Source organism: Xenopus laevis, chromosome 8S (assembly GCF_017654675.1).
Source record: "Xenopus laevis strain J_2021 chromosome 8S, Xenopus_laevis_v10.1, whole genome shotgun sequence".
NCBI lineage: Eukaryota > Metazoa > Chordata > Amphibia > Anura > Pipidae > Xenopus > Xenopus laevis.
The window spans coordinates 6,276,069-6,290,771 of NC_054386.1; the positions used below are offsets into that span (position 1 = coordinate 6,276,069).

At 41.6% G+C, this 14,703-nt stretch overlaps 1 protein-coding gene across 1 annotated transcript in view; it reads left to right on the forward strand.

The window, feature by feature from the left end:
• The window catches only part of peli2.S (pellino E3 ubiquitin protein ligase family member 2 S homeolog), a 35,848-nt gene that overhangs the window by 18,425 nt on the left and 2,720 nt on the right, over positions 1–14,703 (forward strand). Inside the window, 3 exon segments of the mRNA NM_001092059.1 lie at positions 4,884–5,013; positions 11,039–11,140; positions 13,151–13,345. Of these exon segments, the coding sequence (NP_001085528.1) occupies positions 4,884–5,013; positions 11,039–11,140; positions 13,151–13,345 (427 nt within the window).

The following is a 14,703-nucleotide window of genomic DNA, read 5'->3' on the forward strand; positions in this document are numbered from 1 at the left end:
CCTTGTTTTGTGACAAAAAGTCACACGATTTCCCTCCCCATCCCTAATTTGCATATTCAAATTCGGTTCATCCGAGCAGAAGGATCCGTCCAAATCCTGCTCAAAAAGCCTGAATCCTGGCCGAATCCCGAACCGTATACTGGATTCGGTGCATCCCTAGTTATGTGCAGTGAACACAAAACATTACTTTGTGATGCTACTGGCTCTTCATTCTCTCTATGTGACACATTCTATATTACAAATCAAAGACCTTGCCATGGAATGGGGTAATGCTACAGTTTGCTGTTAGTACCCATCTGTGCTTTCATTACAGGGCCCAGAATTTACCAGCTCACTCTCTGATCCACAGATTGTCCGACATCTGCAGCCAACCATAGAGGTCAATCTTGCATTTTTTTCCTCCCCTGTTGATCCCAATAATGAAAAGACAAACCTTATTATGTGTACTGGCCTCTCTTTGCTGACACACAGGAGTTCAGTGATGGGTCACTATGCGAAGTCTAATGATAATCAGCAGAGTTAATTCTTTGACATTTGGTAATGATAATAATTGTAGAAGCCAAATAGTCTGACATTGATTATGCTAAAATATTGTGTGACTGAAACAGATTTTTTTCATATTCAATTTTGAAATCTGACATGGGGCTAGACATTTTGTCAATTTCCCAGCTGCCCCAAGTCATGTGACTTGTGCTCTGATAAACTTCAAACACACTTTACTGCGGTACTGCAAGTTGGAGTGATATCACCCCCTCCCTTTTCCCCCCCAGCAGTCAAACAAAAGAACAATGGGAAGGTAACCAGATAGCAGCTCCCTAACACAAGATAACAGCTGCCTGGTAGATCTAAGAACAACACTCAATAGTAAAATCCATTTCTCACTGAGACACATTGTTACATTGAGAAGGAAAAACGGCAGCCTGCCAGAAAGCATTTCTCTCCTAAAGTGCAGGCACAAGTCACATGACCAGGGGCAGCTGGGAAATTGACAAAATGTCTAGCCCCATGTCAGATTTCAAAATTGAATATAAAAAAATCTGTTTGCACTTTTGAGAAATGGATTTCAGTGCAGAATTCTGCTGGAGTAGCACTATTAACTGATGTGTTTTGAAAAAAACATGTTTTCAGATGACAGGATCCCTTTAACAGGAACAAGGATCACGGGGGAGGGTTGTTGGATACAAAGAAATTTGTGATTGGAGGATTAAATGTAATCACGTGAAAGGAGAAGTGGCGATAAGTTGCTTATTTCAATTCGGACCTTTAGTCTGGTGGAAGGCTGTCTGTAACACAGATCCCAGGTCACCACATGTCGCCACGGTAGAGGGAACAGATACACGCACACACGCACACGCTAGGGCCAGATGGGGCCGATTTCAGCCCCAAGCTGTTAGCTGAATACTTTTCGCTATGTTTCTGCTCTGAAAAAAACACTCAGTAGATTTCGTTGAACAAACGTGAGATTTCAGCAGGTTGATTTGGCCTTGTCGGGCCCTTGCCTTAAGCAGTCACCCTGGATAGATGGCTGGTAAGAGAGGCTGAAAATGATTGTTAAATATTAGGATTTTTATGATGTAGTTTTTATTTCTAAATTACACTGTTTACACTGCAAACAATTCACTCGACAATATAAAATGTAATTCCTGAACCAGCAAGTGTATTTTTTGTAATTGTAATATTGGTGTGTAGGTGCATCTCAGGTCATTTTGCCTGGTCATGTGCTTTCAGAAAGAGCCAGCACTTTAGGATGGAACTGCTTTCTGGCAGGCTGTTGTTTCTCCTACTCAAAGTAACTCAATGTGGCTGCTGGGTTGGAGGGAGGGGGTGATATTACTCCAACTTGCAGTACAGCAGTAAAGAGTGACTGATGTTTATCAGAGCACAAGTCACATGACTGGGGGCAGATGGGAAACTGACAATATGTCTAGCCCCATGTCAGATTTCAAAATTAAGTTTAAAAAAAAATCTGTTTGCTCTTTTGAGAAATGGATTTCAGTGCAGAATTCTCCTGGAGCAGCACTATTAACTGATGGGTTTTGAAAAAACTGTTAAAACCAAAAGAGCAAATGCTTTTTATATATACATTTAGGGTAGGGCCAGATGGGGCCCGAAATCAGCCTGCTGAAATCTCTAGGCCGATTTCAGCCCCAAACTGCTAGCTGAATCCTCTTCTTCTTCACCTCTGGGAGCCTTGTGTCTGTTCCAACAAAAACACACTCAGTAGATTTCAACGAACAAACGTGAGATTTCAGCAGGTTGATTTCGGTCTTGTCTGGCCCTTGCTTTAAGCATAATATTATGTTGCCAGTCATTGCTACAAATTGTGTTTGCTTTAAAGCTCTAATATTTGTTTTAAAACAAAAAACAGTAGGGCTTCAGGGAACAAATGTAAGTAGCAGAGGAGTTTTTTTTATAACACAGTGTTTTTAGCACAGGAATGTTAATCTTTTAACTAAAGTTGGCCAAAGATAGGCTGAAATAATTTGCTGACTTGGCCCCTGCAGAACATGTGAACAGCTTTATTAGCCTTTGTATTGGGTTTTAAAGGTGTGGTCAATTCTAGGCAACTTTTCAATTGGTCTTCATTATTTTTTTTTTTTTTTAGTTCTTTAATTATTTGCTTTCCTCTTCTGACTCTTTCCAGCTTTCAAAAGGGGTTCACTGATCCCATCTAAAAACCAAATGATCTCTAAGGCTACAAATTTGTTATTGGTACTTTTGATGACTCCTCTTTCTATTCAGGCCTCTCCTATTCATATTCCAGTCTCTTATTCAAATCGGTGCATGGTTGCTAGGGGAATTTGGGCCCTAGCAAACAGTTTGCAGAAATAACAAACTGGAGAGCTGCTGAATAAAAAGCTAAATAAGTCAAAAAACACAAATAATGAAAAAATGCAATTGCAAATTGTCTCAGAATATCATTCTCTACACCAGGGGTCCCCAACCTTTTTTACTTGTGAGCCACATTCAAATGTAAAAAGAGTTGGGGAGCAACGCAAGCATGAAAAAGTCCCTTGGGGTGTCAAAAAATATCTATAATTGGCTATTTGGTAGCCCCTTTGTGGACTGGCAGCCTACAAGAGGCTCAACTTGGCAGTATACTTAGTTTTTATGCAATTAAAGCTTGCTTTCAAGCTTGGAATTCAAAAATAAGCACGTGATTTGAGGACCCTGAGAGCAACATCCAAGGGGTTGGAGAGCAACATGTTGCTCGCGAGCTACTGGTTGGGGATCACTGCTCTACACCATACTAAAAGTTAATTTAAAGGTGAACAACCCATGCATGTTTTTTAACAATATATGGCAGGTGTAAAAATCCTGTAGGGGGGAACACCACATAAACACACTGTTGCTCTCCTTGTTTCATGGTTCTCTGTAGGCCTGCAGTATGATAATATTGTTAGCCCCCAAATCTCTCACTGGATGAACTCATTTTGGCACAACATAGGGTGGCCCAACGAAGCAGTGATTGGAGACCTCTACAGATTAGTGTATAGCACTGTGTGTAAGATCCACTTTTTGAATTTAGTGAATTTTTAGAGTTTAGTTTTCCTTTAACTACTTATCATTGCAGTCAACAGAATTCTATCAAAGTCCGTGGGGTTTTGGCCTCTAGTGTGACAAAGCCCTTGATAAAAAAAAAAATATCGCCTCTTCTATTTAATCTTCCATCTGGTATTTTTTTTTGAGACTTGTTTTATAATTTTGATACATACAATGGCCATTTCACATCAGTTTGACAGGGGAATCTGGGGATTTCCAAGAAATGTTAAAAAATAAAATCATAGACTCGAAGCATTTGTTTTTTTTCCGTTTTCCATGTTCTCTTCCAGTTTGCAAGTCTCTGCAGCTCTGCATGCGGGTGTATCAAAGTCTTTTAGAAAAGTTCATAAGAGGTCCAACAGATACCTTTGTCAATTAATGAAATGGACATTTCTTCCTTCTTTTTTTTTTTTTTTTTTTTTTTTTTTTAATTGTTGGAGACTTTTTCTTCTTCTTTTTTTTTGTCTGGCATACTGTAGCCTTTTTAATATCGTTTGCCGGTTAGGTTTATTAATAAATGAAAATGTCAACTTTATGGTGTAGACAACTAGCAATGTAGCAGGTAGGAAAACCCTTAATTTTCTGTGCAGTAGTCGTGTTACTGCTTTAAAGGAGAAGGAAACCCCCTGGGCGCAAAAATCCCTCCCCCCTCCCCTGTGTTCTCCCTCCTCCCCCCTGGCCTACCTGTCCCGTTGGGCATATGCCCCTAACTTGTTACCCCTCTGCGTAGGTCCAGTCCACGGAGTTCACAGGCGCCATCTTCTCCCAAGCCGTCCTTCCTACTTTGACCAGCGTTCTTGGTGCATGCGCAGTAGGGGCGTTTCACCGGTACGGATCTACTGCGTATGCGCCAAAAGACACAAAGTTTTCCTATTTCACTTTGTGACTTTTGGCGCATGCGCAGTAGATCCGTACTGGTGAAATGCTCCTACTGCGCATGCGCCAAAAACGCCGGTCAAAGCAGGAAGAAGACGGCTTGGGAGAAGATGGCGCCTGTGAACTCCGTGGACTGGACCTACGCAGAGGGGTGAGTAACAAGTTAGGGGCATATGCCCGACGGGACAGGTAGGCCAGGGGGGAGGAGGGAGGGGGAAACACAGGGAAGGGGGGAGGGTTTTTGCGCCCAGGGGATTTCCTTCTCCTCTAAGAGTCTCTAATTGCATTATAGTTGAGGGGAGAAAGCAATCAACTGTATAAACAGCCTTTATAACTGCTGCAAGGATAACACTGAGACACCTGAGTTTTGTAAAGATGAAATTATTTTCTTCAGAGCATTTTACCATATATACACATGTATAGAACTGCAGTCCTATCATTAAGAAAAATGAATGTATTTACAGGTACAACGGCTGTCTCCCAAATGGGGATCGAGGAAGGCGGAAAAGCAGATTTGCACTCTTCAAGCGCCCCAAATCTAACGGGGTGAGGGCCAGCAGTGTTCATGTGATTTCAACCCCGCAGGCTTCCAAGGTGAGTCATTTCCTTCAGTTACTTCCTGGTTTATTGTTACCATTAAAGGGCAACTAAAGTCTAAAATAGAATCTCAGAAATGCTGTATTTTGTATACTAAATATAAACATGAACTTATAAGACTAATAAGACAAATGATTTCTGCTTTCAAAGTTGGCGCAGGGGGCTGTTATCTTGTAACTTTGTTAGACATTTCTGCAATATCAAGACTCGCACATGCTCAGTGTGGTCTGGGCTTCAGTTGGGAGTTTAAGCTTAGGGATGGTCATAAATGATCAAAACAGCACAAGTCAAATAGTATCTGCCATGGAAGCCAATACAGCAAGACTGATTAATAATCAGAATATAAAGACTGCACGGAGTCTGTGGATACAAATCTCTACAGGGAATCCAACAATGCTGCTCAAGTTCTGGGACGTAAGGTGGGGGGCTCCCTCTGCCATTTGAAAGTATGATTGTTTCCCTGCAGAGCAGTTGGGGACCGTCTGACAATTCCTATCCACCGCAGTAAAAGAAGGGGGAATTTCACTGCATACAGTCAGGTTTCTTATAAAACCATACACATTTTTTAATTAAAGTATATTGGAGATAGATTTATTTTTTATTAAAGAAAGTAAAAATGGGATTTTATATTTTTGCCTTTAGATCCCCTTTAAGAGTGTTGTATACTTTTCTAAACTGTAATTTTCTGGAATACAGTTAACGCAGCATATATTATTTATTGTTATGATTAAAGGGGTTGTTCACCTTCAGATAGTTCACCATAAATAATGACTTTTTCCAATCACTTTCTAAGTGTGACTGTTTTTCACCTTCTAAAGCAGCTCTTGGAGGGGGTCGCTGACCCTAAACTGTTCTAAATGGATACATTTCGTTGATACATTTCTTATTTCTCAGAATCCCTGTATTTCATTACAGGCAGCTGTTAGAATTGAATTGCTGCTGAGAAATCTATCAACTAAATTTTGTAACCGTTTTGGGCAGAGACGCACGCTGCGATTCGGGGAGATTAGTCACCCGGCGACAAATCTCCGCTTCTTCGGGGTGACTAATCTCCCCGAACTGCCTTCCCGCCGGATAGAATGTAAATCGATGGCAGGGTGGCACTCGGAGCACTTCTAGAATGTAAATCGATGGCGGGATGGCACTCAGAGGACTTCATTTTCCGAAGTTGCCTGAAGTTTCCTCGTGCGGCAACTTTGGAAAACGAAGCGCTCCCAAGTGCCATTCCGCCGGCGATTTACATTCTAGTCGGCGGGAAGGCAGTTCGGGGACATTCATCGCCCGAAGAAGAGGAGATTTGTCGCTGGGCAACTAATCTCCAGAAATCTGACTGTGTGTCTCTGCCCTAAAGGGCAATTCACATTCATTAGCAAAATTGTTATAACACAAAACATTGCACTAAAACTCCCAGAAATGTCTTGAAACTTTTTTAACCTGACACATTTTGTAAAATGGACATGGTAATTAGGTGTGGCCATAAAATGTTCACCACACTGCGTGCAGCACACGTTTTTCCCTTTCTCCATTTGTGGCTTGTATTGTTTGTGTGTAAATTTGCTTTTAGAATGCGTTTGGTTTATTGGGATTGCTTTTAAAGTGCTAAATGTCAACATTTGGCCTGTAGGTCTTTTTGGCTGTAGTAGTTTATCTAACTTGCAGCCATTATTGAGTGCACATAACAGGAGCAATGAGTAAACACAGCAGCGACTAGGGTTGCCACCTGGCCGGTATTTTACTGGCCTGGCCGGTATTTTACTGGCCTAGCCGGTAAAACACCCACCAAGGCCGGGGCCGGTATTACAAATTTACCAGCAATGTAGCTGCCGGTAAATTTGTAATATCCCTAACTAAATCCCTTGGCCTGCCCCAATGTGCAGAAAATCTACCTTTTCTTCTGCGCCTGGCCAGTTGCACGCCGCCCCCTTTGACATCTTGCCCCGCCCCCTTTGACGTCACATCCAATTGTACGCTGCGACTCCGCCCCATTTGCAGTCACTCCCCGCCCCCTTTGACGTCACATCCGCCTCTTTTTACCGCCAGTACGGCCAGTTGCACGCCGCCCCCTTTGACATCTTGCCCCGCCCCCTTTGAAGGCACATCCAATTGCATGCTGCGACTCCGCCCCATTTGCAGTCACTCCCCCCCCCCCCTTTGACATCACATCCCGCCTCTTTTTACCGGCCCCAGCACCGGCTGGTGCAAATTTTATTGAAAGGTGGCAACCCTAGCAGCGACTTGGCTGCAAGCTAATGGGCTAAGGCTGGTTCCAGCTGAACCCCAAAACAGTTTAAACATCACTTTCACTTAAAGTCGTACAGTTGCAGCCTGTGTATTCGTTCAGCCCCAGGAGAGAGAGTACTGAGCTAGTTACCTCCTTTCTATGCCCAGCTGATTATTCAGTGGCCAGTAAACTAGAATCTAACTTTGTGATAGATCGACAGCCCTCTGTCTCTCCCAGATTAAGATTTTACTTTTACTAGAACCTTTCCTGCCATTGTGTTTGAAAGTTTGTACAATCTAATTTAGTTTTGCCATCCTAATCCATATAGTGATGTAGAAGTTCCAAAAGAAGCAGCCTTTTAACCTTGTGTAAAATCATCAGAGGCTTTAGATAATAACTTAATAACTTTTAAGGGCAGTTTTTTGTCCCTTGAGTATTATGAAGAAAGCAGATTAAAGCGGAGCACTGCTGTGTTACATATTATAAATGCCTTGTTCACCCATAACCTTGAACTGTGCCATTACAGGCTGGGCTTATAAATGCATTACAGAGACAGTTAATCATTCATCATTTAGTACGTGCACCCTTCTGTTGTATAGCCCTGCTGAATATGTTGGTATTTATAAAAAAAAAAATGTATAATAATAATCATGGAGTGTCATTTGAAGAAACAATCTCAGCCTAACGGTAAACATTTTTATCCAAATAGCATGTTTTAGACATATTCACCCGCATATAATTTAAAGGAGAAGGAAAGCTATGGTGGCATTTTATTGCCAATAGATTAGCTGCAATAGTGCAACTAGAATGCTATATTTATTCCGTAGCATGTTTTACCATACCTGAGTAAAAAGCTCTTGAAGCTCTGTCTGTTTAGGATAGCAGCTGCAGTATTAGCTTGGTGTGACATCAATTCCTGCCTAAATCTCTCCCTGCTCACTTAGAGCTCTGGGTACAGATACAGCAGAGAAGGGAGGGAGGAGGAAGAGGAGCAAACTGAGCATGCTCAAGCCCTAGCCCTGGAGGTTTAAGCTGAAAACAGGAAGTCTGATACAGAAGCCCATGAGTACACAATAGAAGGAAAGAAATGTGCTGTGTTTCTTTTGACAGAGGACTCTGAGTAGCATTACTTTGAGGGTTAAGGGTCAGGACACACAGGCAGATTCGGAGACAAATCTCCTCTTCTTCGGGGCAACTAATCTCCCCGAACTACCTTCCAGCTGCTTAAAATGTAAATCACTCTTTATCTTCAGAGATAACAGGCTGTATCTGGGGCAGGGATTTATTTATACAGAGACTTCTCAGGGGGATGCTGGTTTGTTTAGCTTTGCTCTTTGGGATCAGGAAGTAAAATGAGGCTTTCGTTTCATTTTCAAATTTTGCCCTGTTCAGAACAAGAAATGACAAAAGTCAGAGATATTTCCTAATTACAAGAATAAGTAAAAAGAAGCCCTGTTCTTTCTACCAATGCTGAAAATGGGGTGTACTATCATTTTAATCATGAAGGTTTGAGGTTTAAAAACTATTCTTGTGCAAATACTCATTTGCATTTTTCAGAATAAAAAATCAGCCCCCTAGGTAAGTGCCATTTTGCTGCTAAGGTTTCTACTCTTCACTAGTGATGTGCAAGTCGGGATTTCCCTGACCCGCACCCGACCATAACCCGTCTGCATCCAGACTTCTGGGTTCCCCGACCCGCTGATGACTTTACAAAAGGGGTGGGGCGAACAGGCGCACCGTCTATAAAAGACGAACCCGGAAGTTGGAAGCCAGCATTTGAGGGTGGCGTGCTGGGAGAGCAGCAGAAGAGCTCAACCCGCACCCACCCGCGACGAATCGTGCGAGGTTGGCCCGGGGGGGTAAACCCGCAGGTATCGGGTTGGCCCACACATCACTACTCTTCATGGTTCATACCAGGGCCGTAATTAGGGGCAGGCAAAAGATGCGCCTGCCTAGGGAGCAATAATGTGGGGGCGCTGACCAGGTGCCTGTTCAAGATTCGGGCCTGTTCAAGATTCGGTTAGCTGACCGGGTTGCCTAGGGCTCTCAGTAGGCTTGACCCAGCTCTGGTTAGTACCCATATTTTATTCATCCCAAATATTCAGTAGGCCAAGTTGTTGAATGTGCTTTTGGCTCTGAATTGACCAAATCTCTCTGTACAATTTGAAACGAATAACCTAAATCAATCCGATAAAGGACTTTGTGCATTCTCAAGCTAATTACGTGACTTTATTACTTTTCTTGTGCTGATAAATAGAAATTGCCATGTAAAAAAAGTTATCATAAATTCTTAATCGCTTCTAGGAAATGGTGCATAATAGATGACCGAAAATGGAAACTATTCTTATGGCCTGACTTGAAGATGTTCCTATTGATTAAATAAACAGTAGTGGCATTGAGAATAAGTTGAATTTATGCTGCATCCATTTCGTTACTGTGTAAAACTATCTCTTTCATTGTATACATTGATAACGATATTTGAGGTGACAAAGTTGACAAGATTAAAGTTCAGCCTTTGTTTTCTAAGGGTTAGTTCACACGAGGAGATTCGGGGAGACTTTGTCGTCTGGCGACTAATCGCCTCTTCTTTTGGGCGGCAATCTCCCCAAACTGCCTCCGCTTGTCTCCATATCCACTATAATGAAAGTCGCCTGCACTAAAGCACACGCGGTGCTTCGTTTTCCGAAGTTACCCAAAGTTTCCTCGTGAGTCGACTTCGGGAAAACACAGTCGTGCCGCGTGTGCTTTAACGCAGGCGACTTTTCATTATAGCGAATGGGAAGACACGCGGAGGCAGTTCTGGGAGATTGTCGTCCAGAAGAAGAGATCTCCCCGTATCTCCCCATATCTCCTCATGTAAACTATAACCCTAAGTGAGCCTGCCTAACTGCATGTTAAGGTAGGTTGGAGGGGGAACAACCTTATGTGTGATCCCTATATCTTTGCAGATGTTACAATACCTGTTTTAAAGCTTGTTTAAAGTTTTTTTTGTTAAAAAAAACCCTTAAGTGCTGAATATACTTCTCAATTGGAGGAATGTAAATTTTTACTAGTAAGGGCAGATATACACGCTTAGATTCGGGGAGATTAGTCTCCCAGCGATTAATCGCCTCTTTTTCGGGCGACTAATCTCCCGAACTGCCTTCCCGCCGGCTAGAATGTAAATTGGCAGCGGGATGGCACACGGAGTGCTTCGTTTTCCAAAGTCCCCTGACGTTGTCTCACAAGCAAACTTTGGGCAACTTCACAAAACGAAGCACTCAGAGTGCCATCCCACCAGCGATTTACATTCTAGTCGGCGTAAAGACAGTTTGGGGCGACTAAATCTCCCCGAATCTGAGCGTATGTCTCTGCCTTAAAGCACATAAGTTGTGTAAGGAGATTTCCCATGGCCAACAAAACAATCAGATCACACTATCAAGCATAAATGCCTTGGAAGGGATGGTTTTTCTTGCTTATTGGCCCATATACTGGTACAAGATATATTTTTGTAATATCATTTTGTTTCCAAAAACAAGATTGTAAATTCCAATGGGGCAGCACCATTGAATTGGTTGTTATACCGTATGTTTGTGCTCTGTTTTGCTTGATGGATACACTCTTCTATTGTACAGCATTGCAGAATATGTTGGTGCTATATAAATATTTGTTAATAATAATATTTCACATTGTTTTCAGACAAAGCAAACGTTGTATTCCTTTAAGAGAGTCAAGTTGAATTTGTTGCTTATGTGCACACATGGGTTTCACAAAATATTTGCTGAAAGCAGTAAGTTTATAAACAGATTTTTTTTTTTAAAGGCAATCAGCAGCAGAGGCCAACACAGCATCTCATTCACATTATCCAGAAGTCAGACTGTTGTGGTGGAATACACCCATGACAAGGACACAGATATGTTTCAGGTACTGGTCAAATAAAAGAGATTACAATGTGTCATGTACACTTCATTCCAAGAGTTTCCTTATGTAAATGGGTCTCATTTTAAAAAAAACTTTTTTTATTCAAGCATTTCATATCTCTAACCACTCCATATGCACGGCAGTGGATCAGTGTATGGCTCACATATGCTTGATGCTTCTTTGGTCTCTTAAGCTCCCCATAGACGCGACGATTCTTCTTGCCGAACGACCGATTTGGGGTAGGGAAGCCCGACCAATCCTTCTAAATTATAGTGCGGTTAGTGGGATTCGAACGATCGTACATCTTACGATTTTTCGGCCGACATCAGTCAGGAAATTGATCGGCCAGGTCAAAAAATCTTTGTCGGCCCCAGTGCAATGTATCTATGTTTGCAGGGCCAAGCAGGCAGCTCCCCTTTGTTTTCCTGCCAAATTGGTCTTTTTAGTTGATGGTCAATTCGTATGATCGTTCCGAGAAAATCGTGGTCTCACAATGAGGATCTGATCTTTTAAAAATCTCAACATCTATGGCCAGCTTAAGAGACCGTTGTGATTTAGGCAGTGAGCTTTAATACTGTATAATACACAAAAGCCATGAATATCTTGTAAAATATATCCTTATAAACGGTGAGTTCTGATGTCATCAGTTATAAACGGTGAGTTCTGATGTCATTTCTGTCACATGACTCACTGAAACTTGTGTATTATAATAAATAAAGTACCCCAGTTGTAAAATATGAGGATATTAGAAGTTACCTTCGGCCTCGTGTTTTTTTATATTCATGAAACTCCTCAGTAACTTATAATATCCTTATATTTTACAAGAGGGGGTACTTTATTCACTATATATCAGATGCCTGAAAAACTGTGCATATGCAGTTTGCTAACACAAAAATTTTTTTTTTTATAAATGTAATGTTTTCCTTTGCTATGTAAACGGTTTTATGTATTTTGCCTCATTAGGGCAAAGACACACTCAGATTCGGAGAGATTAGTCGCCTGACGGCAAATCTCATCTTCTTTGGGGCCACGAACTGCCGCTAAAATGTAAATCGCCGGCAGGATGGCACTTGGAGCATTTCATTCTCCGAAGTAGTTCGAAGTTTCCTAGTGAGGCAGCTTCGGAAAACAAAGTGTTCCAAGTGCCATCCCACCGGCGATTTACAGTCTAGCTGGCGGGGAGGCAGTCCGGAGGGATAAGTCGCCGGGCGACTAACTCATACGTTTTTTTTAAAAAAAAAAACGTTTTCCCATGACAGCATCCCTTTAATAACTTCGTTATTATGCATTTATTAAGACGTTACCAAAGATCCCTGTTGCAGAATGAAGATTTTCTGAAAGGGGTGTTTTTGAAGAGCACAAAATGTTTCTGTGGCCTTCGCCAGTTTTTGGTGGTCTTTCTTTAAGAAATGCAACACTTTATTCCACAACTTATTAGCCACAGATCTTCTTGAGAGATTTCCAAGCTGAGACATTTTTAAGGTGGCCATACACAGAGGGGATCTCTCTCCGATATGCCCACCTTGAGGTGGGCAATATCGGGCTGATCTGATCGTGGGCCCTAGGGCCCAACGATCGGATCCTAACGTATGGGAAACGGGCGGTCGGATCGCGGGACCGCATCAACGAACAGATGCGTCCACGATCCGACGGGATTTTTTGTCCCATCCGATCGGCCAGATCTCGATCGGGGAAGCCCGTCGGGGGGGGGGGGCCATACACGGGCCAATAAGCTGCCAACTTGGTCTGTCGGCAGCTTTTATCAGTCCCGTGTATGGGCCACCTTTACTCTTTCAACATTCAGTTGTTGGAATTGCTTGTTTTCACTGTGGTAGCCAAGATATTGGCCACCGTTCTTGCTTAGGATTTTTGTACGTGATCCTAACTGTGATTGGTCATTTAATGAGTAATTATTTCAAGAAGCATATACTGTTCTTTCATTGTAGAATGCTGCTAATGTTTAAACATTCCATACTTTTCTTAAACGCATTGCCTTTTATTTATTGTTTCTAGATTGGAAGGTCAACAGAAAGCCCCATTGACTTTGTAGTAACTGATACGGTTTCTGGCAACCAGAACGATGAAACACAGATCACACAAAGTACAATTTCAAGATTTGCATGTAGGATAGTCTGTGATAGGAACCCGCCGTACACAGCTAGAATATTTGCTGCAGGATTTGACTCCTCCAAAAATATATTTCTTGGTGTAAGTATGTACTGTAATGTATTTAAATGAATAAACAACATTAACACGACCAAATGCGTAGCCATTTTTTTTAATTTTACCACTGTTGAAAAACATTCTGTGTTGCTGATGCTGTTTTAACCATATAGCCCTTAAAGGAGAATTAAAGCTTAACAATTAATAGGGCTAAAAATGGCATATTTTATATAGTGAACTTATTGCACGAGGCTAAAGTTTGAGCTTGTCAATAGCAGCAATGATCCAGGACTTCAAACTTGTCACAGGGGGTCACCATCTTGGAAAGTGTCTGTGACACTCACATGCTCAGTGGGCTCTGATTGGCTGTTGAGAAGCTAAGCTTAGGGCTCGTCACTAATTATCCAGCAGAAAATGAGCTTCCCTGGCTGTAATATAAGCTGATGCTACAGGTTTGCTGATTATTCAATTCTGATGCTAATTGCACTGGTTTCTGTGCTGCCATGTAGTAATTATCTGTATTAATTACTAATCAGCCTTATATTGTGACATTTCTATTCTATGTGTACTGTATATTGTGAGTGGGTCCCTAAGCTCAGTAAGTGACAGCAGCACAGAGCATGTGCAGTGAATCAGCAGAAAAGAAGATGGGGAGCTACTGGGGCATCTTGGAGACACAGATCTTTACTGCTAAAGGGCTGTGGTTGCCTTGGGCTGGTACAGAAGCACAAATCTTAATGTACAACATTTTAATCCTACTTCATTTAAGCTTTCGTTCTCCTTTAAATTATTGTAAGAATCATGTTTGCTCTAAATTTATTTAAGGTGCCATGTAACTGGGTGGCTCAATATAAATCCAGTAAATAGCGATGCAGAAGTTGTGTTAAAGGGGTGGTTTAACTTTAACTGTTAGTACAATGGCCAATTCTAAGCAGCTTTTCAATTGGTCTTCATTATTTATATTATATATTTATTATTATTTTTAGTTTTTATATTATTTGCCACCTTCTTCTGAATCTTTCCAGCTTTCAAATGGAGGTCACTGACCCCATCTAAAAACAAATGCTCTGAAAGGCTCCAAATGTATTATCATTGCTACTTTTTATTATGAATTTTTCTATTCAGGCCCTCTCCTAAACTTATTCTAAGCAATGCATGGTTGTTAGGCTAATTTGGACCCTAGCAACCAGATTGCTAAAACGTGCAAAATGCGAGAGCTGCTGAATAAAAAGCTAAATAAGTCAAAAACCACAAATAATAAACAAATAGAACCAATTGCAAATTGTCTCAGAATATCACTCTCTACGTCATACTTAAAGTTAATTTAAAGGCGTACAACCCCTTTAACTTCTTTTACTTTGACATTTATAAAGGTGGATCAGTCAGTGTTGTTTTTATAGATG